Source organism: Xenopus laevis, chromosome 3L, assembly GCF_017654675.1.
Source record: "Xenopus laevis strain J_2021 chromosome 3L, Xenopus_laevis_v10.1, whole genome shotgun sequence".
Classification (NCBI taxonomy): Eukaryota; Metazoa; Chordata; class Amphibia; order Anura; family Pipidae; genus Xenopus; species Xenopus laevis.
The window spans coordinates 108001887-108028481 of NC_054375.1; the positions used below are offsets into that span (position 1 = coordinate 108001887).

General features: G+C 38.3%; 2 protein-coding genes across 2 annotated transcripts in view; one reads left to right on the forward strand and one right to left on the reverse strand.

Moving 5' to 3' along the window:
• Window positions 1-3132, reverse strand: part of cyp19a1.L (cytochrome P450 family 19 subfamily A member 1 L homeolog) — a 53020-nt gene extending 49888 nt beyond the window's left edge. The window contains exon 1 of the mRNA XM_041584855.1: window positions 3093-3132. The gene's annotated coding sequence lies outside the window, so the exon portion shown is untranslated. The remainder of the gene's footprint in view (window positions 1-3092) is intronic.
• Window positions 3133-3255: 123 nt separating this feature from the next.
• On the forward strand, window positions 3256-26166 carry gldn.L (gliomedin L homeolog). The gene is made up of 10 exons (XM_018253079.2): window positions 3256-3789; window positions 4720-4771; window positions 9845-9862; window positions 15678-15785; window positions 16744-16881; window positions 18124-18255; window positions 20098-20181; window positions 21214-21339; window positions 23158-23308; window positions 24464-26166. The coding sequence occupies exons 1-10, from the start codon at window positions 3415-3417 to the stop codon at window positions 24927-24929; spliced, it is 1650 nt and encodes a 549-aa protein (XP_018108568.1). The 5' UTR covers window positions 3256-3414; the 3' UTR covers window positions 24930-26166.
• Window positions 26167-26595: the final 429 nt, after the last annotated feature.

Genomic DNA, 26595 nt, shown 5'->3' on the forward strand with positions numbered 1-26595 from the left:
TGTTGCTGCTGCCTGTGAAAAAAGTGTGTGGCTGTCGGTATGCGATCACTCTTGTGCCTCACACAGACACCGGCACCAGCCGCACACGCTTCTTGTATCTGAGCGATGTAACTCTCCTGCGCTGATAGATGCGCCCAGAGGGGATGAAGAGACAATCGGCGATGCATGCGATGTCTGTGTGCCCTGCCACCCGCCTGGGGCACTCTCGCTAAGAATCGCCTGCTGCTGCAGGGCCGGGTTAGCAGGAGGCTAGATCTCCCCAGAGGCGCGCTGCACAAGGATGTTCCGGGAACACACCGGGCACTTCAGCTTTTCATCCAGCCGTCCGCTTTCCAGCACCGTCTTCCTGCTGTCAGTATACTATGGGAGCTAGCCAGGGAGGACAAATCCAGCACCGCACTATGGATGGTCGCCATATCGCCGTTTCTGAAGAGGACAGGAAGTGGAGTTTCGGTAAGTTATTTCTTAATAAAATGCAATTTTGAAATTTTAATTTGTCTTGGTGTTTTTTTTCGTTGTATTCTAATGAATTTTTTTTTAAATTTTTTTTTGATGTTACTGGTCCTTTAAGGCATGAAGACACAAATTATGGAAAAATCCATTATTCAGAAAACACCAGGTCCCGAGCATTCTGGATAACAGGTCCCATACCTGTATTAGGCTTTGAGTCTTTAATGGCAGATGAACCTTTGCCATAACTCAGATAAGAAAGATTAAGCTATATTTGCATGTTTAACACATTTTTGGACTATCCAGGCCAACGGGGTTAAGATCCAGCTAGTATACTAGAGCATGGGTTACATTGGACTCTATCACTTAAAGGAGAAACAAACCTTTAATAAAAAAAAAAACCTACCACCCTACCCTACATAGACCCCCCTCCCCACCAACCTAGCTGCTACCCTGGGCAAATGACCCTAACTCTTTACTTACCCCTCCGTGCAGATTCTGTCCAGCAGAGTTCATGGGTGCCATCTTCAGCTGCTACTCCCTGCTACACCTCCTTGATGCAGGAGCTGCTGTCCCTCTAGGACAAACTGGCTTTTCTGGGCCTTGTTGTAGCCAGGCTCTCTGGAAACATCCGGCTGGGTCAGCAACCAGAAGTCAAAGAGGAAGATCCACCCCTTCAGACTCACAATACCAAAGTGTGACAGGATGTGATTACAATAATACAACTATATGAATTACAACTAGCTACATGGGCATCTGACCAGCAACTAGGGAGATCAGGAAGGGTAGGGATTTAAAGCCATAGGGGCACATTAACTCCACGGGTCCCTACATCTGAATTGTATGCCATATCCATATTTTGTCAGTATAGGTATGGGAACTGTTAACCAAAATATTTGGGACCTAGGGCTTTCTAGATAACGGATCTTTCTGTAATTTGGATCTTCATACCTTAAGTCTACTGGAAAATCATGTAAACATTAAATAAACCTAATAGGCTGGGTTTGCTTCCAATAAGCATTAATTATATCTTAGTTTGGATCTTGTACAATTTACTGTTTTAATATTACAGAGAAAAAGGAAATCATTTTTTAAAATTTAGATGATTTGGATAAAATTGAGTCTATGGGAGATGGCCTTTCCGTAATTCAGAGCCTTCTGTATAACGGGTTGATGGAGAACCTATCCCATACCTGTATATTTCTTTTTTAGTAATAAAAGTCTGCATACACTACAATTAGTGCCCCCAACCTGCTGTGCTATATTCAAAAATATATAAAACAATAAGAAAAGATAGTCCTTTAGATTAGTTAACCTTTGACGATCCTTTTCCAGTCTCTCAGCTGTACACAAAAAATCTCACAGGTATAAAAGCGAATCAGCGCCTAAGGCAACAGAGAAAACATACAACAGAACAAAAATATGGTGTAGTATGTTCAAAAGAAATTTTTTATAGCCCCAAATCAGCTTCCTCAGAGGCATGGAGTGTCCCTCCCTCAGTTCCATTAAAAAGACGATCACACCATGATCTGCTATATTGCATTAAAGGAATAACTTTATAACACTTTACTATACTCTGCAAGGCTGCCATATTGATTTTTTACATTCCCCTGTGTGAGACATGCACATAAAGTGCCCAAGGTACCAGCTCAATGGTACTGATAGTGAACAGCATTGATCATTTGCATGCATTTCATCTAACTTGTGCAATGTGCTAGTGTGCTTGTCTTAATCAACTACCATCATGGCATTCGATGGGAGGAGGAACAATGAATGACACAGACTAATCTTTTATCATCAAGTACTTTTGCTGCAACCCAACACTGACATGATTTATACCTGAGAAGATGTTGACACTATCACTTTAAATGATCTTCTTTTTGCTGAGTCTGCAAGAGGTTGCAATAGTAGGGCTTGAAAATTACAAGGGGTGCAAAATATTGCAACTATATTGCACTTTCTGGATGCGAATTGTCATTCCCCCCCCCCCCCGACAATGCAGTGTTTTTTCCCCCAGAATTCTAGTGTCAATATGGCTGCACACTAAGTTGCATCCAGCACAATTATGCTGGGTTGGACCAATAGAGATGCAAAAGTAGCATATATTTGGTAATGCACAACAAGTTGTGATGGATGCAAGATCCACATGATTTGAGTTACAATTTCACCACTTCTAGGGCATGCCATTTAAAATAGCATTACTGTGCAATGCACTTGGCGCATGTCCATAGCGCATATTGACCCAACACATTAGTGGAACCCCAGAACTACATAGACATCAAGGTTGGCAGTAATTCCAGCTTCTCTTGGTTGGGTACTGTGAGTTTTCCACTGAGGGTGTGACCAACAAAATGCATTAAAAGACATGAGGTCTTCTATACTCACCCATTATCAATAAAGGCACCCTTTAAAACATAATAGGCATTTTTGTACATATATTGCAATATATTCAAACTGGCCAACTACATCAAAGTCATCCCTGCTCTGGCCAGTCCTACACTCCCAGAAAATAAGTATAATGCCCAGCTATTAAGAATGAATATGTTTTTATATATCTAAACTACAAATTCCTATTGACTGCATGTGCATATTATCATACATCAGATTGGATAAAGTTCATATATATCATTCAAATGCATTACCGTCTGCTGAAGTATTGTCCAGATTTGGTTGCTCATTTCATAGTAAAACTATGACTTTGTTGCAGATTCCAGGAAACTTTTTATTGCCTTACATGGCCCCTCCTTTGCTCTCCCAGACACATGCCTCAAGCATCGTTTTTACATCATTAACTTGGATCTGAAAGTATGGTTGAACAGCCCACGGCAACCCAAGGCATTTAAAGCAGAATTCAGAAATACTTATGAAAAGTTCTTTGTATCCAGATGAAGACACTGTAGCACTCATTGAAGTCTGAAGAAAAGAACTCAGCACTAACACTATAATTGTGGTGCAGAACTTGGAATGGGAACACAGAAGGTCGTAAGCTTAATAGCTGGTTCTGATAGAGGGAGGCTTAGTGCAGCACTTAAAACATTGATAGGTGTGCTGGCATTGTTTACTGTAATCAATGCATGTGGAACCATCTTTGTTCTTCTACAATGGAGAGATCTTACCTCTAGAATTCAGGAACTGGAAGCATATCAAGCACCGTCTCAAGAGGACATGGTGACTTCACACCTGACCCAGCTTATCTCAGAGCTAAAAGAGGACACAACAGAAGAAGGTGGTTCACAGATTTACAGGAACAAGAGAAGTCAACGTCACAAGCAACCAGAAACCTATGTCAGAGCAGAAAATGAAGAGATGCTTATGATGATGACCTATTCCATGATTCCGGTAAGAACATAGAGCAGCAGCCATGTTATTTGTAGAAATACTCAACTGCTTACTTCCCTACTGGCTACATATATATGCCTAGTTATTTGCACAGTTTGACAATTTAGTCTTCAGCATTTAGTTTTAATTAGTTAGAAAATGTCCAAAATATAAACACTTAGAATAAAACACAACTGCATATTTATAGTAGGATCTATTTCATTCCTCTTTTTTGTCCAAATAAATCAAATGATACTAAAATTATGGAGGACAGGAAGTAAAGACCACGGAAAAGCCAAGAAAGGCGATATATTTCTAAATCATGAAAGTGATATAACTATCATTATTGCACAGTTTTAGGAAAACCTTTCACAATGCATTTCTTTCTTTATAAACCTTTTTGAAAATACTAAGAGATCATTCAGTAAAATGTCTTCTTGGTGTATAAATAGATGTGAAGGTGCACTAGAATGGGTTACATTCTAAAGTGTGTAAAGAAAAATGTTATTCCTGGGTATTTTGTCAGCAAATCAATTAGTAGAATAGACCAATATGAAAAACTTCAAATTAAAAGCTATATAATACAGTTGGTGTATTTATTTTTTCCACATTCTGCAATGAGCATTGGTTAAAATCATTTATAGTGGTATATCTGTTAGAATCTCATCTGGGGAATTCTAAATCCTAAACACTTTCCTGACTGTCGGGAAAATATTTAACTGTAATTTGGGGGATTCCTGGGAGCTGTATTTCATTTATACTTAGAAAGTCACTGAGAAATGAGCCAGGTCATTAGTATCAAATATTTGTTGTTCAATCTAGTGATCTAGAGCAAAGAGTGGAAAACAGTGAAAAGCAAAACTGATAAGAACAAGCTGGATGAAATTATTCACAATGGATTGTTTTGTGTTTTTCTCTCATTTACACTTAGTTTTTTAATTAAATCTATAGGTTCGGCTTATGCTAGATTTATGTAACAGCACCAAAGGAATCTGTTTAACAGGTATGTAGAGTTTGCTGTTCAAATAATGGTACCACTGTTGCGACAATGGTTTAAATGCCCTTTTAGTATGAAAATGCAAATATATATATATAATACACAAAAGCCGTGAATATCTTGTAAATTATATCCTTATAAACGGTGAGTAGTGATGTCATCTGTTATAAACGGTGAGTAGTGATGTAATTTCTGTCACATGACTCACTAAAATTTGTGTATTATAATTAATAAAGTACCCCCAGTTGTAAAATATGAGGATATTAGAAGTTACCTCAGAGTTCCATGACCTGTATAAAAACACTCGGCCTTCGGCCTCGTGTTTTTATATGGTCATGAAACTCCTCGGTAACTTATAATATCCTTATATTTTACAAGAGGGGGTACTTTATTCACTATATATTGTATAAAAGGATGCTATCATTCAAAAATAGCTACGCCCCAAAAACTATATCAGATTTGTTGAATAACCAAACATATTCAATTCTATGTTCTTCCAGTAAGGGGATTCTAGTTCTAACTGACCAAAAATTGCATAACTGGCTGCGGAGATAAGAACAGATTGGGAGGGTTATTTAGTAAAATGCTAATTTATCTAATTTTTAAAATGAAAATACCACACCCATACCTGATTTTACCTTATTTATTATTAAAAAAAACTTGATTTAATTGGTTCGGCTTTCTAATGTTTTTTAGGTCGAAGATATATCGTTCGATCAATGGATTAAAATCCTTTTCGTTTTTCGTTCGATCGTACTATTTGCGGTAAAGTCGAAGGATTTACATTCGGCAGTCGAATATCGAGGGTCAATTAACCCTCGATATTTGACCCTATGTAAATTTGGTGTAGCTAGTTCCAGGACTTCTAATTTTTAACAAAAACCACAACCAAACTCCCATACCTGATTTTACCTTATTTATTATTAAAAAAAACTTGATTTAATTGGTGTGGCTGAAAACTCTATAAAATCGAGTGAAACCCTGAACGATATGAATTTTTCTAATTTTTAAAATGAAAAAACCACGACCAAACTCCCATGACTGATTTTACATTATTTATTATTAAAAAAAAAAACTTGATTTAATTGGTTCGGCTGAAAACTTGATAAAATCTAGCGAAAAACCGAATGATATGAATTTTTCAGGGTTTTTTCCCAAATCGCTCAATTTTTAATGACTTCCCCCTCCAAAAAAAGATTGTATTTTCTGGCTGATTCCAGCGCAGACCACAGAAAGGTCAAAATAGGATTGGGACCTCTGCCATTGATTATACACAACCTTAGCAGGTCTGAGATGGGGGATTTTCGGATTTGGGCTTTTTGCATTATCGGCTTTAAAAAATATCAAAACATTTGAGTTTTTAAAACACAAAGAATTTGATTTTTTCCCCAAATGTCCACCAGATAAATTTGGAGTTTAGTAAATAACCCCCCCAAGTGTTTCTATAATCGTATGCTTTTGTTTGTTTTGATATTTCCCCATATTTAGGGGCCTAGTTATTATTGCTCATGCTTTTCGGCACAAGCAATCTTTAAGGAAGTCATGAGTGAGTTTTTAGGTGGTGCGATGATTTTCTCTTTAACAAAAAAAATTCTAAATAACACTGATCACAAAAAGAAACAATCGATAATTGCACTGATATGATAATTGATCCTATGATGAAGGATGAAAAAATATTCAGAACATTAAGGGGCAAAATCTTTGGTGGGGGGGGTCACATTTTGCTGCAAAAGAAAAAATAAACTTTTTTAAGGGAGACTTTGCTGCAATCACAACAGTGGAGAAACATATACTGGGGAGTATGCAAACAATTTTTCCAACTTTTTATTAGTGAGTCCCTGTAAAAAAAACAACTTTCATTTTTCTTGATTAACTATTTTTCTGTAATGAAAAGAAAATACCTTGAACATTATTGATGTTTACTAACTCAGCAGAAGTAAAAGACACTCACAACGCATAGGAGTTGTTTTAAAGCTGGCTTGTGTAGAGTTGAGACTTTTGCATGTGTTTTTAGCACAAATTAGAAGTCTGAAACCAAACAATCATAATAACTTGACATGTTATAAATCATTTGTTGCTTGCCATGGGTTCAGGGTCCTATGTCACAATTTTACATGGAATTGTGCTAATAGGTTCCATACTCTAGTCTAGCCCATCCCACAATGTTGCAGATGTGGCAACATCTCTGGTAGCTCATTGTGGTTTTTGGCAAGTATTCAAAAACGTTGTATGTATTATTCATGTTTGTTCATTATTTTCTTTTGTTTGTAAATAAACCTGTGGCCTATTTCATCCCAGCCTGGATATACTCCTGGGTGAGGTGGCGTATAAGATGGTAGATAGGCTGCCAGACTGACACTGTTCAGTCATGGACCTTAGTGGAATATAGTATAAGTATGTAGTTTAATAAACCATATTACACAATACTCCTAAGATTCTAACAGCACAATACAATCTGCTTGACAGCTACAATTTATTGTTCTAATGAGGTCTATAGTAAACCAACTTGGTAGCTTGTGATTGTTATAGGTATAAATACAACTAACCACAGTAGGAACCTTTTGTGCAAACAAAGAGTTGTGCCGAAATATTTTGAAATGTATTACCGGGAAAATAAATTGTGGTTTTGGATATTAGCTATTGTGGTTGGGCATTTGAAACTTGTTCTAGTGTTTTGGCTGTCACCGTTCCATGTGTTCAATAGAGCTTTTGTCATTGACTAGCATAATGAGTCAAGTTGGTCAGAGAGGGAGTTCTTGGCGTGATGGAAGTGGTGTAAAAAAAAACCCATGTGCCAATAGCCCTAAACTTTAATGGAATAGGAATAGCACTGAATGTTTAAATGTATATTTATTTTCCATTTCACATACATTAATAAGTGCCAGATGCCTATGATGCCAGCATAAAATCAAACAGCAGCCAAGCAACAATCAAACAACAGCCAAGCAATGATCAAACAACAGCAGGCAGGTTCATATAAAAGTCAATGGAAGTTGTCCTAGGCAAAATGTAAGCAATTTTTTCAATTCAAGTTTTATAAGTTTTATAAATGTTTTTTAAGCTTGTTAACTTTTTTTTTCTCTAGGATGTGTTTGAATCAGGTATATATTTTCATAAATAAGCAAATATATGAGTTTTTTTTTTTTTTAAATGTGAGTTTATTAGAAGTAGAAAAAACCTATAAAGTTATTTAAATTCAAATGACTTTGTGTTCAATTTTCAACCTCCATCTCCACCTTTACACATAATTTATCACATAATTTTTTCGTTTCTTTATTTAAGTTTTTTGTTCATGTCTTAGGAGAATGTATTCCTTCCAACTATAATCTAAATATAATTAATAAATTCTGCATGCGATATTGTGTACCAAGCTGCAAGTTAGAATAATACCAGTTACCTAGTAATTATTAAACCATATAAAGACACAATGTTGTGATATTCATACAAGTCTGCGATTATTTCAAATACTGTTATAATTATTTACTATAGGTGTGCTATTCCTTAAAATATATGAGTGGTACTAATTCCTCAAAATAGATTTTTACATCTATCATAAAATTGCCTTTGAAAGCTACTTATAACTTTGCCATAACGTATTTGCACAATACTTTTACATTACCTGTCTGATGCCCCATGTTCCTGTATGAGGGGGCTGCCATATTTGTGCAGCAGGAGTCCGTTAGCATTAGAAACTGTAAATAACAGGCTGAGATGGGACAGTCAGGTTGGCAAAACAGTCAGGTTTAGAAACTTCAACTAATAATCACTTACAAAAACAAACGTCTCAGCAAAAAAACTATCAACATGACATGTAGGTAACTTTTTGGGACACATTTACTAATGGTCGAATATCGAGGGTTAATTAACCCTCAATATTCGACCCTCAAAGTTAAATCCTTCGACTTCGAATATCGAAGTCGAAGGATTTAGCGCTAATGTGCCCCTTAATGTACATTCATATTTTAAAGGGATACTGTCATGGGAAAAATTTTTTTTTCAAAATGAATAAGTTAATAGTGCTGCTCCAGCAGAATTCTGCACTGAAATCCATTTCTCAAAAGAGCAAACAGATTTTTTTATATTCAATTTTGAAATCTGACATGGGGCTAGAAATATTGTCAATTTCCCAGCTGCCCCAAGTCATGTGACTTGTGCTCTGATAAACTTCAATCACTCTTTACTGCTGTACTGCAATTTGGAGTGATATAACCCCCCTCCCTTCCCCCCCAGCAGCCAAACAAAAGAACAATGGAAAGGTAACCAGATAACAACTCCCTAACACAAGATAACAGCTGCCTGTTAGATCTAAGAACAACACTCAATAGTAAAAACCCATGTCTCACTGAGACACATTCAGTTACATTGAGAAGGAAAAACAGCAGCCTGCCAGAAAGCATTTCTCTCCTAAAGTGCAGGCACAAGTCACATGACCAGGGGCAGCTGGGAAATTGACAAAATGTCTAGCCCCATGTCAGATTTCATAATTGAATTTAAAAAAATCTGTTTGCTCTTTTGAGAAATGGATTTCAGTGCAGAATTCTGCTGGAGTAGCGCTATTAACTGATGCGTTTTGAAAAAAACATGTTTTCCGATGACAGGATCCCTTTAAAGTTTTTAGTGTCAGAAACACTTTAAAATTGCTAACTCAGAGTGAGAGTGGAAAAGCAGTAAGCATCTGCTTATTACAGCCTTTATAGATTAAATGTTTGGCTAACTAACTATATCAGGAAACATTTTTTATATTATACAGCCAATCCATTTATCAAATATTTAATTTTTAAATTGAACTGTTCCTTTAAAACAATGTTGTATTTATATGGCCTTGTGCTTACAACTTTGAATCAATATGACTTCATGCCATCCTAAGGTCATATAGATCCCAGGTGGCTTCTCAGATTCTTATGCATTTTATTTGTGTGTCACAACAGTATTATACCATCGGTGATCCTGGGGCTGTTGCTGCCTGAGGCCTCTCCCTCGCTGCGCTTAAAGCAATAGCATCTGAGTATTCTGTTTGATACAGTGTTTACCTTATTTATGAAACATAAAAAGTGATTTTTATTTTTCTATTGTTTGCAGGACCTCCTGGGCCTCAAGGTAAGAATGTCCATATTTATAACCATTTATTCAAATGTCTATTTGTATAAAATAAGGCCATGATTTTGAAGTGAATGATTCTTTCCATCCATGATGCACATACCAAGATCCTTCTCCACACCAAAATAATACATTTTAAAGCAGGCAGATCTAAAGAACCTTGAGGTTACATAGGGATGATATAAATATTTTTAAGAACACACAAGTAACTCTATGCTTTTAAAAGATCTTGTGTCTGTCAGCAACAACCAATATTAAGAGTCAGACTGATCAAAGTTCAGGCATCTTGACAGAACTCTCTGACATTCAAAATCCAATTAAACTGTTCCAAATGAACACAAAAATGGTAAATATTGATCAAAGCTGATAGATAATACTTTCCAGCCGAAAAAAAAAAGTGCTTAAAAAGAGAGCACACAAGGAAAAACTCCTGACTTCCAAAGCGTTCGGTGAGGCTCCACCCCTCTTTATCCCAGGGGCGGTATCTCACGAAACACGTTGGAAGCCAGCCAGGAGCAGCCAGCATCTTCTCCTTTGATATTTTTACTGCTTGTACTTTTATCCATTTTGTGAGTAGGTATTTGTTTTTACTATTATACATAATTAAAAGCTTTAATGCATGATTGTATCTTCTATTGTTTTCACACACACAGACTGAATGGGTTGCCATTGCTGAAACCCTGAGGGATCAAATTATATTTTGAAAAGCAACTCAACATTGTGCCTATGAGTATATAGGGGAGCACTGTGGTGGACCCTTACCCGTTACATATTAATCACATCGACCTGCTAATTGGTAACAGGATTTTGAAACCTTTCAACTAAACCATTGGTGATACACTATAGGAGTTTTCCTTCTCTTTTTAAGCACTTTCTGGTTGGTGTGTATGAAGCTGAGGATTCTACACTACTGAGAGCTGCCTCCATTTGGATTTGAAGTTGAATTAGATTTAGGCAATGATCACATCCACTTTCCAAGAGGAGATAAATGCAGTTAGTCTTAACAAGTTAGCAGAAGGACTGTGCTAGATGGCATCAGAAATCTTGGGGCTCTGTACAAGTTATTATGAGTCCCCCTCATAGACATGTAGGGACCCCTACTGGGTAATCTGCCCTGCAGCTTTAAGGCCCCCACCTTTTTCTTAGAGTGATCTGCCAGGAGAGAATGACACTCCCCTGCTACACTGCTATATAGTGTGTGTAGGGAGTGGCCACTTCCTCTTTGGCCTGTGGATGGTGATCCAGCTGGGTGTGCTCAGGGGAGCCTGGGCATAGCTAGGCCCAGAAAGGCCCATGTGCTTTGGAAGAAGAAGTCGGGGACCAGGTAACCCCGTGAATGAGGAATAGTTGCACTAGGGCAGACTTGTTATAGTCTCTCTAGGAGAGAAAGGCAGAGAGGTGAGAGAGAAAGAGCAGCTGAAGCTCCAACAAGGATTTGCAGTAAGGGAGTAGCTTCCCAGAGGCTTTATGTGTTGCCTCCAGTCAGGGACCTCAGTGAAGAGGGACTGTAGGGTAGAAGCTGCTTTCCTGACAACTTCCAGGAGGGAATGTGTGTGAATACTGCAAATGCCTAATGGAGACCTTTCCTCTGTGAGAAATGCCTAATGCCTGCAGCTCGGTGTGAGAAATGTGCTATTGCCTCAGCTCCTGTGTGAGTACTAAACCTGTGGTCACTTGCCTCGTGCATAGTTAAATAAACCGTTTCTGTTTTACTGCAAGAACCTCCTGGCGCCCATCTTTTGTTGTATGCACAGTAGCCTGGGGGGATGTAGTTGCACTACACCATAGAGGGAACACTTCCACATGGCGAAGGCCCTGACCCTGTTGTGTGAAGTCGCGTGTAACCCATGCTTCTACTGCTAGCTGGACAGTTTAACTATTTGTGTGCTATGCAGCCCAAATAGGTGTTACATTTGGCGCCCAACGTGGGGCTCGATTCCCTAAAACCAGGCTGTGCATTGTTTTGTTCGAATCGTACGAATGGATGTACGAATTTGTCGGAGTGTACGAATGGATCGTACGAATTTTTCGAAGTGGATAAACGGAACGTACGAATTCTTCGAATCGTATGGATTTCCTTCGAAGTATTTGGCCGTGGGTTCGGGCTTGGAGGTTCGCCCCGAATTTCACGAAGGCCTGCGGATGTCAGTTGGATGGGAGGAAGATGGATGTCCCGGATGGAGCCATTTCCTGCTCATGTGTGATCCCGGATCATGGATCTGGAAGAGGAGAACCTGGAGGATGGATTCTTCTGATGTTTGCTACAGCTCTTCTATGGACTCCTGCAGAGTGAGATGCCTAGAGTGCTGCTTGCTTGTTTTTTGTGGCTGGAAGGACTGCTGGACTAAGTGGGTTCTAATTCAGGACTATTGATCCCCACCACCATTTCTTCTGCCTTCACCTACTCGCTGAGTAGTGTTTCTGCACCCAAGGACTGGCCTGTGTGGACCCTTGGGAGGGGGAGAAGTATTTTTGCTGATGTGTAATAAAGTTGACCAACTGCAATGTTTATTATGCAATTGAAAATGTTTGATACAGTATTGTGCATGCTGTGTTTCATTTACAGTGACCATTGTTACCAGGTATGCCTTAGGAGAGGATACCAGAAGTGGATGTGATGGTACTGTAAGTTGATATATGTTGGGGATGTTTACACCATTGTCGGGACGAAATGGGTTTTTCCCCCGGGTGTATGTAGGGACCCCTACTGGGTAATCTGCCCTGCAGCTTTAAGGCCCCCACCTTTTTCTTAGAGTGATCTGCCAGGAGAGAATGACACTCCCCTGCTACACTGCTATATAGTGTGTGTAGGGAGTGGCCACTTCCTCTTTGGCCTGTGGATGGTGATCCAGCTGGGTGTGCTCAGGGGAGCCTGGGCATAGCTAGGCCCAGAAAGGCCCATGTGCTTTGGAAGAAGAAGTCGGGGACCAGGTAACCCCGTGAATGAGGAATAGTTGCACTAGGGCAGACTTGTTATAGTCTCTCTAGGAGAGAAAGGCAGAGAGGTGAGAGAGAAAGAGCAGCTGAAGCTCCAACAAGGATTTGCAGTAAGGGAGTAGCTTCCCAGAGGCTTTATGTGTTGCCTCCAGTCAGGGACCTCAGTGAAGAGGGACTGTAGGGTAGAAGCTGCTTTCCTGACAACTTCCAGGAGGGAATGTGTGTGAATACTGCAAATGCCTAATGGAGACCTTTCCTCTGTGAGAAATGCCTAATGCCTGCAGCTCGGTGTGAGAAATGTGCTATTGCCTCAGCTCCTGTGTGAGTACTAAACCTGTGGTCACTTGCCTCGTGCATAGTTAAATAAACCGTTTCTGTTTTACTGCAAGAACCTCCTGGCGCCCATCTTTTGTTGTATGCACAGTAGCCTGGGGGGATGTAGTTGCACTACACCATAGAGGGAACACTTCCACATGGCGAAGGCCCTGACCCTGTTGTGTGAAGTCGCGTGTAACCCATGCTTCTACTGCTAGCTGGACAGTTTAACTATTTGTGTGCTATGCAGCCCAAATAGGTGTTACAGACACAAGCACATAGTACCACAATGTTTGGCCTGCCTCTTTTATGCAACACATGACAAAAGGTTAAACTTGATTGGTTTCTTTTTTAACCACAGCTGCTATGATATAAACTCACCAATCAATTTACTGAAAAGCTGGGGTGTGACTTTAGAGGAAACAGACCCTTCAACTTCTGGAGGCCCAGGAAAAATAGGGGGCCGTTTGACTGATAAGCAGTTGCAATATATGTTTATAGACAATTTCAGCTCTAAAATAAGAACCTCATATACTGTAAATATATACCATTAATTAATTAATTAATTAATTAATTAATTAATTAATTAATGGTATATATTAATTAATGTGCTACTAAGTCAGTTCATTTGGGGTCAGTGAAATTTACCGTAGGTTTAAACCCTACACACCTATCTGCCCCTGTCTCCTGACTCTGCATTGTTATTGCTTAATACATAAGTTCTGTTAGTTTCTACATAAGTTATGCCAGGCCCCTTAACGGGGGCCCTGGCTAGACTGATGAAAAATTAATTTACATTGAAGCATTTTGTATAGCAAAAAAAATGGAAAGGTGTGCTTACCATTCAATGTTAAACAATTATACAAGGGTGCAATGAGGCTGTGACTATAACATTACAGTCATATGAAACAGTGGTATGTCTTATGTATTCTAAAAGATTTTTAGTGAAGCAGTATTCAATTGTATGAAATTAAATCAAATGTGAAAAACTGACTGTGCAAAAATTTGGGTAATTCTGCTAATTTGAATGCATGTATCTGCTCAATACTGATTACTGGCAACAACAAATTGGTTGGATTAGCTCGTTAAGCCTTGAACTTCATAGGCAGGTGCAGTAACGTAACTAGAGGGAGGCAGGCCCTGGTGCGGGATGTGCAGCCTGGCCCCCGCAACCCTCCGTATGCAATTTTGCGGGCCCTGGCCCAATCGCACCCCCTGCTCCCCTGCGGTACTTACGCCACTGGGCAGGTGTATCCAATCATGAGAAAAGGTATTTAAGGTGGCCAATTGCATGTTGTGCTTCTGTTTGACTCTCCTCTGAAGAGTGAAAGCAACTCTCAAAAGATCTCAAAACAAAGATTGTTCAGTATCATGGTTTAGGGGACGGCTACAACAAGCTATCTCAGAAGTTTAACTGTCTGTTTCAACTATAAGGAATGTAATCATGGAAGGCCACAGGCACAGTTGCTGTAAAACCCAGGTCTGGCAGGCCAAGAAAAATACAGAAGTGGCATATGCGGAGGATTGAGAGAATAGTTACAGACAACCCAAAGATCACCTCCAAAAACCTGCAAGGACATTTTGCTGCAGATGGTGTATCTGTACATCGTTCTACAATTCAGCGCAATTTGCACAAAAAACATCTGTATGGCAGGGTGATGAGAAAGAAGCCCTTTCTGCACTCACACCACAAACGGAGTCGCTTATTGAATTCAAAAGCTCATTTTGGAACAAAGTGCTTTGAAATGATGAGTCAAAAATGTATTTATTTGGTCATAACAAAAAGCACTTTACATGGCGGAAGAAGAACACAGTATTCCAAGAAAAACACCTGCTACCTACTGTCAAATTTGGTGGAGGTTCCATCATGCTGTGGGACTGTGTGGCTAGTTCAGGGACTGGGGCCCTTGTTAAAGTCGAGGGTCGGATGAATTCAACCCAATATCAACAAATTCTTCAGGATAATTTTCAAGCATCAGTCACAAAGTTGAAGTTGCACAGGGGTTGGATATTCCAACAAGGCAATGACCCTAAACACACTATGAAATCTACATTTAGGCATTTATGCAGAGGGAGAAGTACAATATTCTGGAATGGCTCTGAAATTCCCCTGATTTGCATATCATGGAAAATCAATGGGATGATTTTGCCATGCTCGGCAGCCATCAAATTTAACTGAACTGGAGAGATTTTGTATAGATGAATATTCAGAAATACCGCCATCCAGAATCCAGACACTCATCAAAGGCTATAGGAGGCGCCTAGAAGCTGTTACATTTGCAAAAGGAGACTAAACTTAGTATTGATGTAATAGCTCTGTTGGGGTGCCCAAATGTATGTCTAATTTTGTTATGATGCATATTGCATATTTTCTGTTAATGAAAAAAACTGCTGAAATATTACTGTTTCCATAAGGCATGTTATATATTAAAAGGAAGTTGCTACTTTGAAAGCTCAGCCAATGATAAACAAAACTCCAAAGAATTAAGAGAGGTTCCCAAACGTATTCATATCACTGTATATATAGAGAATTCTGTACAAATGTATATGTGTTCATTTGTAGGACCACCTGGGCTGGATGGATTACCAGGCTACAATGGCTCTGATGGATTTCCAGGTTTACCAGGAAAAAAAGGGGAACCAGGGGAGAATGGAAGAAGAGGAAAAATGGGTAACAATATTTAAAAGAAATATCTGAAAATGCTGTTAAAGGGAATCCATGACTATTATAAAATTCCACTAAAATGTAGTGGATATTTAATAAATCTGTTTAACAAAAAGTCTTTATTTTTTATTCTGCTACAGTTTATATATTTAATGATTTATTTGTGAGTTCCTCCTCAACCTAACTTTTTTTCTGGCTGCAAACAACATATCCCTAGTGTACGGCACTGACAGACTTCACCTGGTCTAATTGGGGTGAGCCAGGCATGAGTCAGCAATTTACAATACACTACTGACCCACAGCATGGTTAAATTGCTTTAGCACAGACAGCATATTGTGTAGGCTACTTTTTGTTCAATTTGAATTATCACTATAAAATGTATTACAGATTGTGAAGCCCAAGTTTCCCTACAATGTAAAATGTATGACAGCATTCTTGGGTGTAATGACTATATTAATACCTCGTACATTCTGTATTATGGTGTATAACACAGTTTGTTTATTTTTTATTTACTCTTTCATTATTGCAAATGGGAATGTTAGACAGTTCCAACAAGAGTATCGTTCTTTCATACAGTTTGGGGAAGTTTCGGTCTCAATATAGTTTTGTGGATTTATTTATAGAGATATGGGACCTGTTACCCAGAATGCTCGTGACCTGAGGATTTCTGTCATTTGGATAACCATGTCTTAAGTCTACTAAAAATATTTAAATTTTATTAAAACCCAATAGGATTGTTTTGCCTCCAATAAGGATTCATTTATCTTAGTTGGGATCAGTACAAGGTACTGCTTTACAGAGAAACATTTAAAAAAATATTTAACTTATTCGATTAAGTCTTTAGGAGACCGCCACCCTGTAATTTGAAGCTTTCTAGATAAAAGAAACTTGTAGTTAAAAAAAGAGAATGGAATACATAACAAGTAATGAAATGTAAATGTATAAATTTCCTTATTACATAAGGTGAACCTGGTCCAAAGGGAGAGAAGGGAGATACAGGTGAAATTGGATCTCCAGGAAATGATGGCATGGAAGGGAAAATGGGAGAAAAGGGGGACAAAGGAGACAAAGGTGATGCATCTAATGATGTATTTCTTGAAGGTATGTTACAATATTACATCCTATTATATGATGTTAATTGACTTAACTGCTTATAAAAGAAAAACCTTCTGCAAGAAAGATGAAAAAATTACTGAAAATGTATAATGCACCCATTGACCCTCGCCACATTGCAGCTCTTTTATATTGCTAGGTGCTGCCATGCATACAGCATACATCATACAGCATACAAGAGTTAAGAGTACAGGTATGGGACGCACACGGGGCTTTCGGGATAAAGGATCTCACCATAATTTGGATCTTCATACCTTAAGTCTCAAGAAAATTATTTAAATATTTAGGAGCAGATTTATCAAGGGTCGAAGTGAATTAGAGGGAATTTTCGAACGAAAAAAATTCGAAATTCGAAGTCATTTTTGGGTACTTCGACCATCGAATAGGATACTACGACTTTGAAGTACTGTCTCTTTAAAAAAACTTCGAATTCAATACTTTGCCAAATTAAACCTGCCGAAGTGCTATGTTAGCCTATGGGGACCTTCTACAGCATTTTTCTACGTTTTTGAAGTCGAAGTAAAAATCGATTCCAAAATCGAACCAAATGTCAATAAATTTGTCTTGACATCCCAGAGCTACATACAGTATGCTTCCTTGTAGAACGGCAAAGCAGCATTAACCAGCGCTTTCCAAGCCTCTATGGTAGGTGCCAGTGGTCTGTTCCATCTGAGCACTATCATATTTTTGGCATAGTACAAAAGAGTTTGGAGGAACACTCTGCCTTCCTTGGAAAAGTCATGACCCGTAGTTAATCCAAGTAGTGCAGCAGTTGGGGTAGGTTCAATATGAAGCACCATGACTTTTGAAATAAAAGCAAAGACCTGTGTCCAGTAGCCTTGAATCTCAACACAGGACCATGTCATGTGGAACCAGTAAGGGGACTTATTTTGCTGCGTGTAAAAAAAAAAAAGACAATATAAATGATTAAATGTAATAGAATGCATTATAATCAAAATAAATTCTTAATTCAGTATCTCTGTGTGGTAATGCTATGTATGTTTATTATTACATATGGGTTGTCTCCATTACGCATTTTAACGTATGGGTAAGTTTTACGTGGAATTTACAGCATTGTGCCTGAGAAACTATATTTCAATAGCCTGGTCGCCTGTATGCATTCTAAACCATTCCCAGCATTTCACTGTATTATCAAAGCAGATGAATATCTCAGTTGTTTCAACTTAATATACATGAATGTGTTGTTTATGTCTAACATATGTATTTTAGGTGTTAAGGGAGATACAGGACCTCCTGGCCCTCCGGGACCTCCTGGACCACCAGGGCCTGAGGGTCCTCCAGGTAGAAGAAGAAAGGGAAAATCTAAGCAAAGTGGACAAGAGTTCAACAGCAAATGCATTGGTAAAAATGTTTAACATTTCAAATAGATTACCCATTTACCTCAGACCACCACATTTAAAAACATGCACATTTAAGTTTTCACAAGGAGAATTTATATAATATTATATGTTTACTTTGGGACATTGTTTTGAAATTGCTCTCTTTAATGGGGTGCAGTATAAACTGTGGAACTCTTTAAATAAAGATAATTAAAACAAGGGCCATTTCTGGTAGATACTACAGTCAAAAAATTATTGTATTATATAATGCAATGAAATCTAAACATCTCTTCAGTAGCCCAGGTCAGTCCTGGCAATGTTTTTTCTTTTCCTGCAGATGATCTGGTAGGGGAGTGTAGAGGTTAATGGGACAGGCCCTCAGGCTGAGACTGGGCTAGAATCTTCATTGTCCACCTGTCATTTATGCAATAGGATAGATGAATGGCCTGTTAAAACTGTCATCTCCAGGTATCATGAATCCTGAAGTGGTCGGGCAGTATGGTTGAAGTTGGCCAAATTTCTCAGATCTAAGCTTAAATGTTAAGCTCATTTTTTTAAAAAAATGTCTCTGCAATAACTTTGGAATAAAGTGTCCAAATCACAGACCCCCTTTTAATATCATGAACTTAGTACAGATCATACATTCTGAGGCAAATGTATTAATTTTTTTAATTTTTGGTCATTTTTTACCCCTGATCAAGAGTTTTCAAGAAACATAAATTTGGCACATTTTACGTGGTGGAAATTTTTAAAAACTTGCTTGAGGGACAGATACTCTTGTGTAAAAAGCTAATACAGAGTTGAGGGGCAGGCAGGGGGCAATGCTCAGACATCCCCCTCCCACCCCTTACCTTGCTAGGTAACGGCTATGAGGCAGAAAGTAGAGACAATGCTATAAAAACATTATATTCATCAAGTTTAACTTATCAAACCTATTCTGTATAGATCTGGTTACAGAAACCCAGCCTGAACTTTACACGTGTGTATGTTTTCCTTATAAGATGTGGATGGAAATCCCAAACCCAAATAATCACAGATGACATAAGCGAAGCTGCTGTAGCAGTCCTTGACTCTTGCACCAATGCTGATAAACAAGGGAACTGTTTTTGTTAATATTTTGAGTACTTTACAAGGCTCAGAGGACAATTTGTTTTGCTGATATAATTTTCACCTGAATGGCCAATGCATCGCTGAATGTTGGTTTCCATTACTGTGCAGAATAGCCCGGCAACTTCAGCTATTCAGAAGCAGGTAGACAAAATTGAAATGCATGCCCAGTGTCAATGCACTATGCATTGACACTGGGGTTCTGTAAAATGCTGGTCTGTGGATACTTCGTATTGACTACCCTTCCATGTGTGATGGTTGAATGGGTACTGTGCCCTTTGGACAGGTGGGAGGGTTGGTGGCTGGAACCTAGAAGTGACCATAATTAGGGGGTCAATTATCAAATGTCCAGAAAAATCCAGTCCAGAAAAAGAGTTTTCAAGGGTATTTTTCAGTCAAAACTCTAATTTTCTGGTTAAAAAATAACTTTTTGAGATTTATTATACCCTGACCCTGAAAATAGCTTGAAAATGCACCAGCTAAAAACTGTAGAAGCCAGAGGCAGAGGTCCCTTGAACCAATTGTAGAGTTTGCAACCTTTATGATGTTCGGGTTTTTCTTTCGGTGGGTTTTGCTAGATTATTTAGAGTCTTGGGGTTGTTTTTCCCATTGGAGTTTTTTCCTAAATTAGAAACCATTCGAGTTGTGAGTTCATTCAAGATATAAAAAACCTCACAAAGTTCTAAAAATTTAACTTTGATAAATAACCCACCAAGAGTACAAATAATAATGTTATTCTCTAACCCTTTTTTCAAAGGAGAGTCTTGTGCTGTACCGAATGATGACACCATGGTGGGGAAATCAAATGAGACAAATAATGAAAATAACCCAAAGCAAGGAGGTAAAGCCTTCAAATGTTATTAAATATTAACGCAGATCCGAAGCCTGAAAATGAATACAACCAGAAATGCTGTGTTTTCCATACTGAATGTACTATACCAGCAGAGAAGTTTAGCAGTCCTATGACAGAAATGATACATGCTGCATCATATTAGGCTCACTTTTGATTTTCAGTCATACTGATCAGTGCTGTCTGGGAAGCTGGTAAGAAATTAAGCTCATGGGTGGTTGCAAATTATCAAGCAAAAAGAGAGTTTCACATAAAAACTGATGTTACAAGCCTGATCATTACATTCTGATGCAAATAGCACTGGTTTCAGGTCTGCCACTTAATGAGAATCTGAATTAATTTTATTGTGACGTTTATATCTCTGCCTGGGTGCAAACCTTAAATTGTATAATCAGTATAGTCCTCAAAAAGGAGCACTCACAGGTCTTATAAGTAATAAAAAATATTTAATGTGGGCACAAAACTGACATTTCGGCTGGAACACCAGCCTTTCTCAAAGTGATACAACAATACAAAAAAAATGGTTAATGTACAAGCAGTGACAAGTGGGGGTGTGTCAGGCAGGGGGTGTGTGACGTGTTGCCAATTCATTGGCTGATAAATATCTACAACATTCAAATGAGCCAATCACAAACCTCTGTATAGGTTTTTAAATAGACCAAAATCATCCCTAATGTGAAAAACATATGCTAAAACAGATAATAAATCAAACGCGTGTCCTGCATGATGATACAGAATAACTCACTAGTGACATTGGCAACCTTTAGACAAAGTGTCCCATTATAGAGCAACATATCAACCCGAGGCGGAAACAAAGTATTGGTGAAGAGCAAGATGGGGAGCTACGGGGGCACCTTCAAATTCACAGATCTTCCCTGCGAAAGGGCTATGGACAGCTTGGGCAAGTAAAGAAGCCTAAAACATAATGTGCAACACTTCCACCCTAATTTGTTGTTTAGCTTTAGTTCTCCTTTATTATGACTTGGTGGACAATAGAATTCTTTTTTATTTTTTTTTCAATAGATTGCATCATAAAATCAATTGAAAGTCCTACTCATATTGCTAAAGTGAAAGATACTTTTGGAGCATGGATGATGGAATCTTCAAACCGAAGTGATGACCGAATTTGGATTGCTGGGCATTTTTCAGGTATATTTAAACACGTTAAATGTGTAAGTATAAGTACTAAATAAATTGTTGGGGTTAGTGCTTCCCGAACCCCAAAATATGTGAAACCTTTGAACAATAGTAGAGGGAAGAAATAGGTTTTGGTGTAATGTAGAGCTGCACTGCTAAACTACAATTACCAGCATTCCCAATAATACAGCTCTGTGCTGAAGAACTATGAGGGCTTACCCAGTGCGGCGGGGACGCCCGCCACACTGTGCCGATTCTGACCTCACGCCGGCGCTGGTCTCTTAGGGCGCGTGCGCGCGCCTCAGCGGTTCTTAAAAATGCAGGTGTGGTGACGCCAGCACGCAATTGGCGCCAAATTCAAATGATTAAATAGCCCATTTGCACTACTGGAATTTGCCCGTGATAGGAGTTTGTTCCTGGTGCTTTTGTGAGTTTGCGATCCTGTTTTTGAACCTGTTTGATTCCTGTTGTGACCCCTGCCTGGCTTTTGACTACTCTGACTTCTGGATCCTGACCCTTGCCTGAATATCGACTACCTCTTCTGCTTTAACCCTTCTGATTGACTTCCTGGTTTGACCCTTGCCTGCCTGACTACATTTACTCTCTGCCTGCCCCGACCCGATTTGATTACTCTATTGCCTAAATGCCTTGTACTACGGCCTTCTGCCCAAAGACTCTCGCTAACAGTCGTGCCCCTCTGCCTATCCAGAACATCTAGCCTTGCAACTGTCGTTTAAGTCCTGGTGCCATCCAATTAGCTGAGGGCACCTCCCAAGGCCTAAGGCGGTCACATTACAGGTGAAGCACGAGCTGAGACCAGGGTGCTTGCCATTTGTTCTGGTGTTGGGTGCTGACCGTGACAAGAAGTTAAGGAGTAAGCTTACAGAATTTTTATAAGCGACACTTTAAAATGAGACAACCAAATGCTAATGGTGAGTTTAAAGGGATACTGTTTTTTCAAAATGAATCAGTTAATAGTGCTGCTCCAGCAGAATTCTGCACTGAAATCCATTTCTCAAAAGAGCAAACAGATTTTTTTATATTCAATTTTGAAATCTGACATGGGGCTAGACATATTGTCAATTTCCCAGCTGCCAAGTCATGTGATTTCAAAATTGAATATAAAAAAATATGTTTTTGGTCGAACAAAAATCGTTCGATCGATGGATTAAAATCCTTCGAATCGAAAGATTTAATCGAACGAATAGCGCTAAATCCTTCAACTTAGATATTCGAAGTCGAAGGATTTAACTTCGACAGTTGAATTTCGAGGGTTAATTAACCCTCGATATTCGACAAGTACATTTGCCCCTTAGGGTCTTGTCCCCGGCAGCTTCACAACAATTTACATTTCCAGCCTGTCTATCATTTTACAAATCCTGCCAGGGCTATGCAAACTTCAGTGTTAAAAGGTTGTCTGCACCCAATTGCTTTTATGCCAGGGCATATTTATTGAAGCAGCATTTTCTGGGAACTTTCAGAGGTGGTAGCTCCCAGGTTGCCCGGCCTGCGTCAATGGGTGCACTTCAGAACAGGATGTAGTAGGGGGCAACTATGTATAAGTGCATGTAGTGGCATGAACATAAGTACATTAAGTGATTGAGATTTTTTTCATGCAATGGCTGGGGGAAAATTTGTCTACTGCAACTGCACGGAGGTCATAATTAGCACCAATTTCTTTTCCCTCTTATTAAAAAAGAATAAAAAAAAGTTCTACAATTAAAAAGATATTATAGGACAATATAATTTATTACCTTCCAAGAGAATGTCTACATGAAATGTTAACCTCTCTCTGTCAGTGTTTGGGGTTTAATCAATCTCTTTCTGCAGGTCTGATAGTAAAACAATATGAAAATCTAACAGAGCTTCTGAACGATAACTACAAGCCCATCAAACTACGCTGGTTTTACCATGGATGTGGACATTTAGTGTACAACAAATCACTGTATTACCACAAAGGAGGATCAGACAAAATTGTAAGGTAATTGCCAACGTCTTCCTATAAACATCACTAACGTTTAAACTAAAAGAATAAAACTCGGTGGATATTTTGCTTCTCAATAGCAGCGCCGAGTACACTGACCATTGTAGCACCACTGACAGACAAGAGATGGGCAGTCAACATTAAAAATGGGGAGCTGCTGTAGACAAATTTGAAAGCATGGGGCATTACTGTTATAGGACTACCCACGTCTGGGCTGGTGCAGTACATTCAATATATTAAATGCAGCATTGATGGCAGCCCTTTTAAGGCTTTTTCATGTTGCAAATTGCAAGTGGATTAACGTTTCAGACAATTTATTCAACTCTATAACAAACTGTAAAATCTGGAAGAAAGTTTTTTGGTGCAAGAACTTCCTTCCACTTGTATTTCTTATCACATTTAGCACTTAAGTGAAATTATACACAACATTCAAATTTGATTTTTTTCCTCGATTCAAGTTTTTGTTCTATTACTAATTTGAATTAGCGCTTAAGCACCAACAAAGTCAAAAAAACTTGAATTTTCAAAAACCAGCATTTGAAAGCTGCTTACTTCATGTAGAAGTCAAGTTGTCCTAGGCAGAATTTAAGCACTTTATTATATTTTTAAGTTTGTACATATATGGGAAATCTGAAAACCCATTATCCAGAAATCTCAGAATTATGGAAAAATCCACATTTTTCAGAATGATTTCCTTTTTCTCTGTAATAATAAAACAGTAACTTGTACTTGATCCTAACTAAGATATAATTAATCATTATTGGGAGCAAAACCAGCCTATTGGGTTTATTTAATGTTTACATGATTTTCTAGTAGACTAAATGTAAGATCCAAGTTACGGAAAGATCTATTATCTGGAAAACCCCACGTCCCAAGCATTCTGGATAAAAGGACCCATACTTGTAGAACCATGGAAAATGATTAAGATATGAATTCAATGTACAGTGTTCAAGTTTTTTTTTATCAATTTTATTCAATTGAGTTTTTTTTTTTTCATTTCATTTTTTAAACAAATAAGCAAACATTCGAGTTTGGTAACATTTTGAATTTATTTGAACTGAAAAAAAACCTTAAAATTTAGCCTCTAAGAATTTTTTTAGTTGACATATTAAGCCTGAATTCTATAATGCAATTGTTTTTTTTATTAAACAGGTATGAACTTGAAACAGGATCATTTCAAACGCTGAGCATCCAAAATGCTGCTTATTACAATCGCAGTTACCTGTTCACAAATTCCAAGTCCTACTTTCACATAGCAGCTGATGAAAACGATCTGTGGATCATCTACTCTTCCGATATAGATAAAACCATCATGGTAGCACATCTAGATGAAAAAACCTTCTTCATCACACAACACATCAACACTACCTACCCAAAGACCAAGGCAGGCAACGCATTTATTGCTTGTGGAATTCTTTATGTCACGGATACTAAGGATCTTAGGGTAACCTTTGCCTTTAACCTTTTAAAGGGGAAGCAGGTTGAAACTAGTTTTGACTTTAGGTCCTCAACGTCTGTTTTGTCAATGCTTTCATATAATCCCAAAGACCAACATTTGTACACATGGGAAGATGGATCTTTATTTATTTACCCTGTACATTTTGTATCCAGAACATAACTGTTTTATATGACAATGGGCCAGATTCAAATCATTGAGAAAAAGTGATCTCATGGTTTATCATTTGAAAACTCATGACTTTTCTCCTAATTCAGTTCCATTTTTTTCCCATCGACTTCAATAGAGTTTTCACATGATAACCCATGAGATACAATTTTCTGAGTCGAATTGCATCTTAAATTGAATCTCATCCATGAGTTTTCATGTGATAAAACTTTTTCTCACTGAATTGAATCTGGCCTATGTCTGACGCTAAAATATACACTGTTATTTATTTGATGAGAAAGATAAACCATATTATATATTATCAGTATAGTTCAGTCAGCACTCACCAACTTGAAATTCATGAAATGCCGATGCTTGTGACTCGTGGTCCACTCACCAACTGGGTTACAAGACTCCAATATACGACACAGCACTTTTATTTGAAACACATGGCTTTAGATCTGCGACAAATGCAACGTTTCTGGCCTGGTCCCGGCCCTTTATCAAACTATATTATGCCTGGCTGATTTGTACAAAATATAAGGGACTTGATTTTAATAAATAAATTGCTGATAAAAACATGTCAAAAAGCTTTAATGAAACTGACAAAATGCCATGTTAGAGCTTTACAATCTCTTCATATTTTTTTTACATAATCATTTTACCCCATTTTTATTGGAAACCCCAATTTTCCCATGTAATGTGACAAACTATGGTCAGTTTTCAGAAGCCAATAAACCTTCCTGTATGTTTTAAAACACTGGAAAAACACATGCGGCACAGGGAGATCATTCAAACTTCTTATAGACACTGCCCTGGCTGGAATCAATACAAAAATTGTTAATTCGGGGGGAGTCCAATCTGCCAGTCCATATAGGGCAAAAGTAGCTCCAGGACTTCACCCCAGTTCCAAAGCTCTATAGAATAATTACTCAAAAAAAGTATCCTGGAAGCTACTATATATAACAGTCAACAGTTTCTATTAAATACACATAGTAAAAAAAATGTTACCAAAAATCCAAACCCAGATCTTCAAGGCAGCAGTGCTAACCATAGCTCCGGCAGAATTTAATATTGGACAGAATTGGAATGCCTGCAAGGAAGATCTATTCAAAATCAAACTGGAGAATCCAGAAGAATTTTCAGCATTGTTTCCCCTAAATCTGACTCTTATGCAAATTTAGCATTTATACAGTAAATCAAGTTGGGTTTTGGTCACTCATCTCTGTCTGGCACTACTTTATAACAAGTAGAGAATGGGTAATGGAGACTAATTATAGAACTTCAGTTTCTGTTAGGATTACATAACAATTCTGGTCTTCAGTAAATTGGCCTCTGTTTAGAGGAATCTAAATGTAATTTAACTGGAGATTGAATTTTATTTGAAATTCATTTGAAAATGGAGCTCTTGATGCTAACATTCACATAAATTCCAGACTAAAACATGTAGATTGCTCATAATTTCTCTCTGTACAAACTCTACAATCTTATTGGACTTGATCTATTCATAATCTATATAATGTATGTATGGGTTGGGGCGCTGAAGACGACAGCCCAAAAAGTCCAGAGAAATCGTCTATTTATTGCCATCCAACCAGAATGGTATATATTGTAGGTTTTTACAGGTGCTCAACATGTTGAGAGCAGATATTGCACCTCCCCGGTAATATTTATTCACATT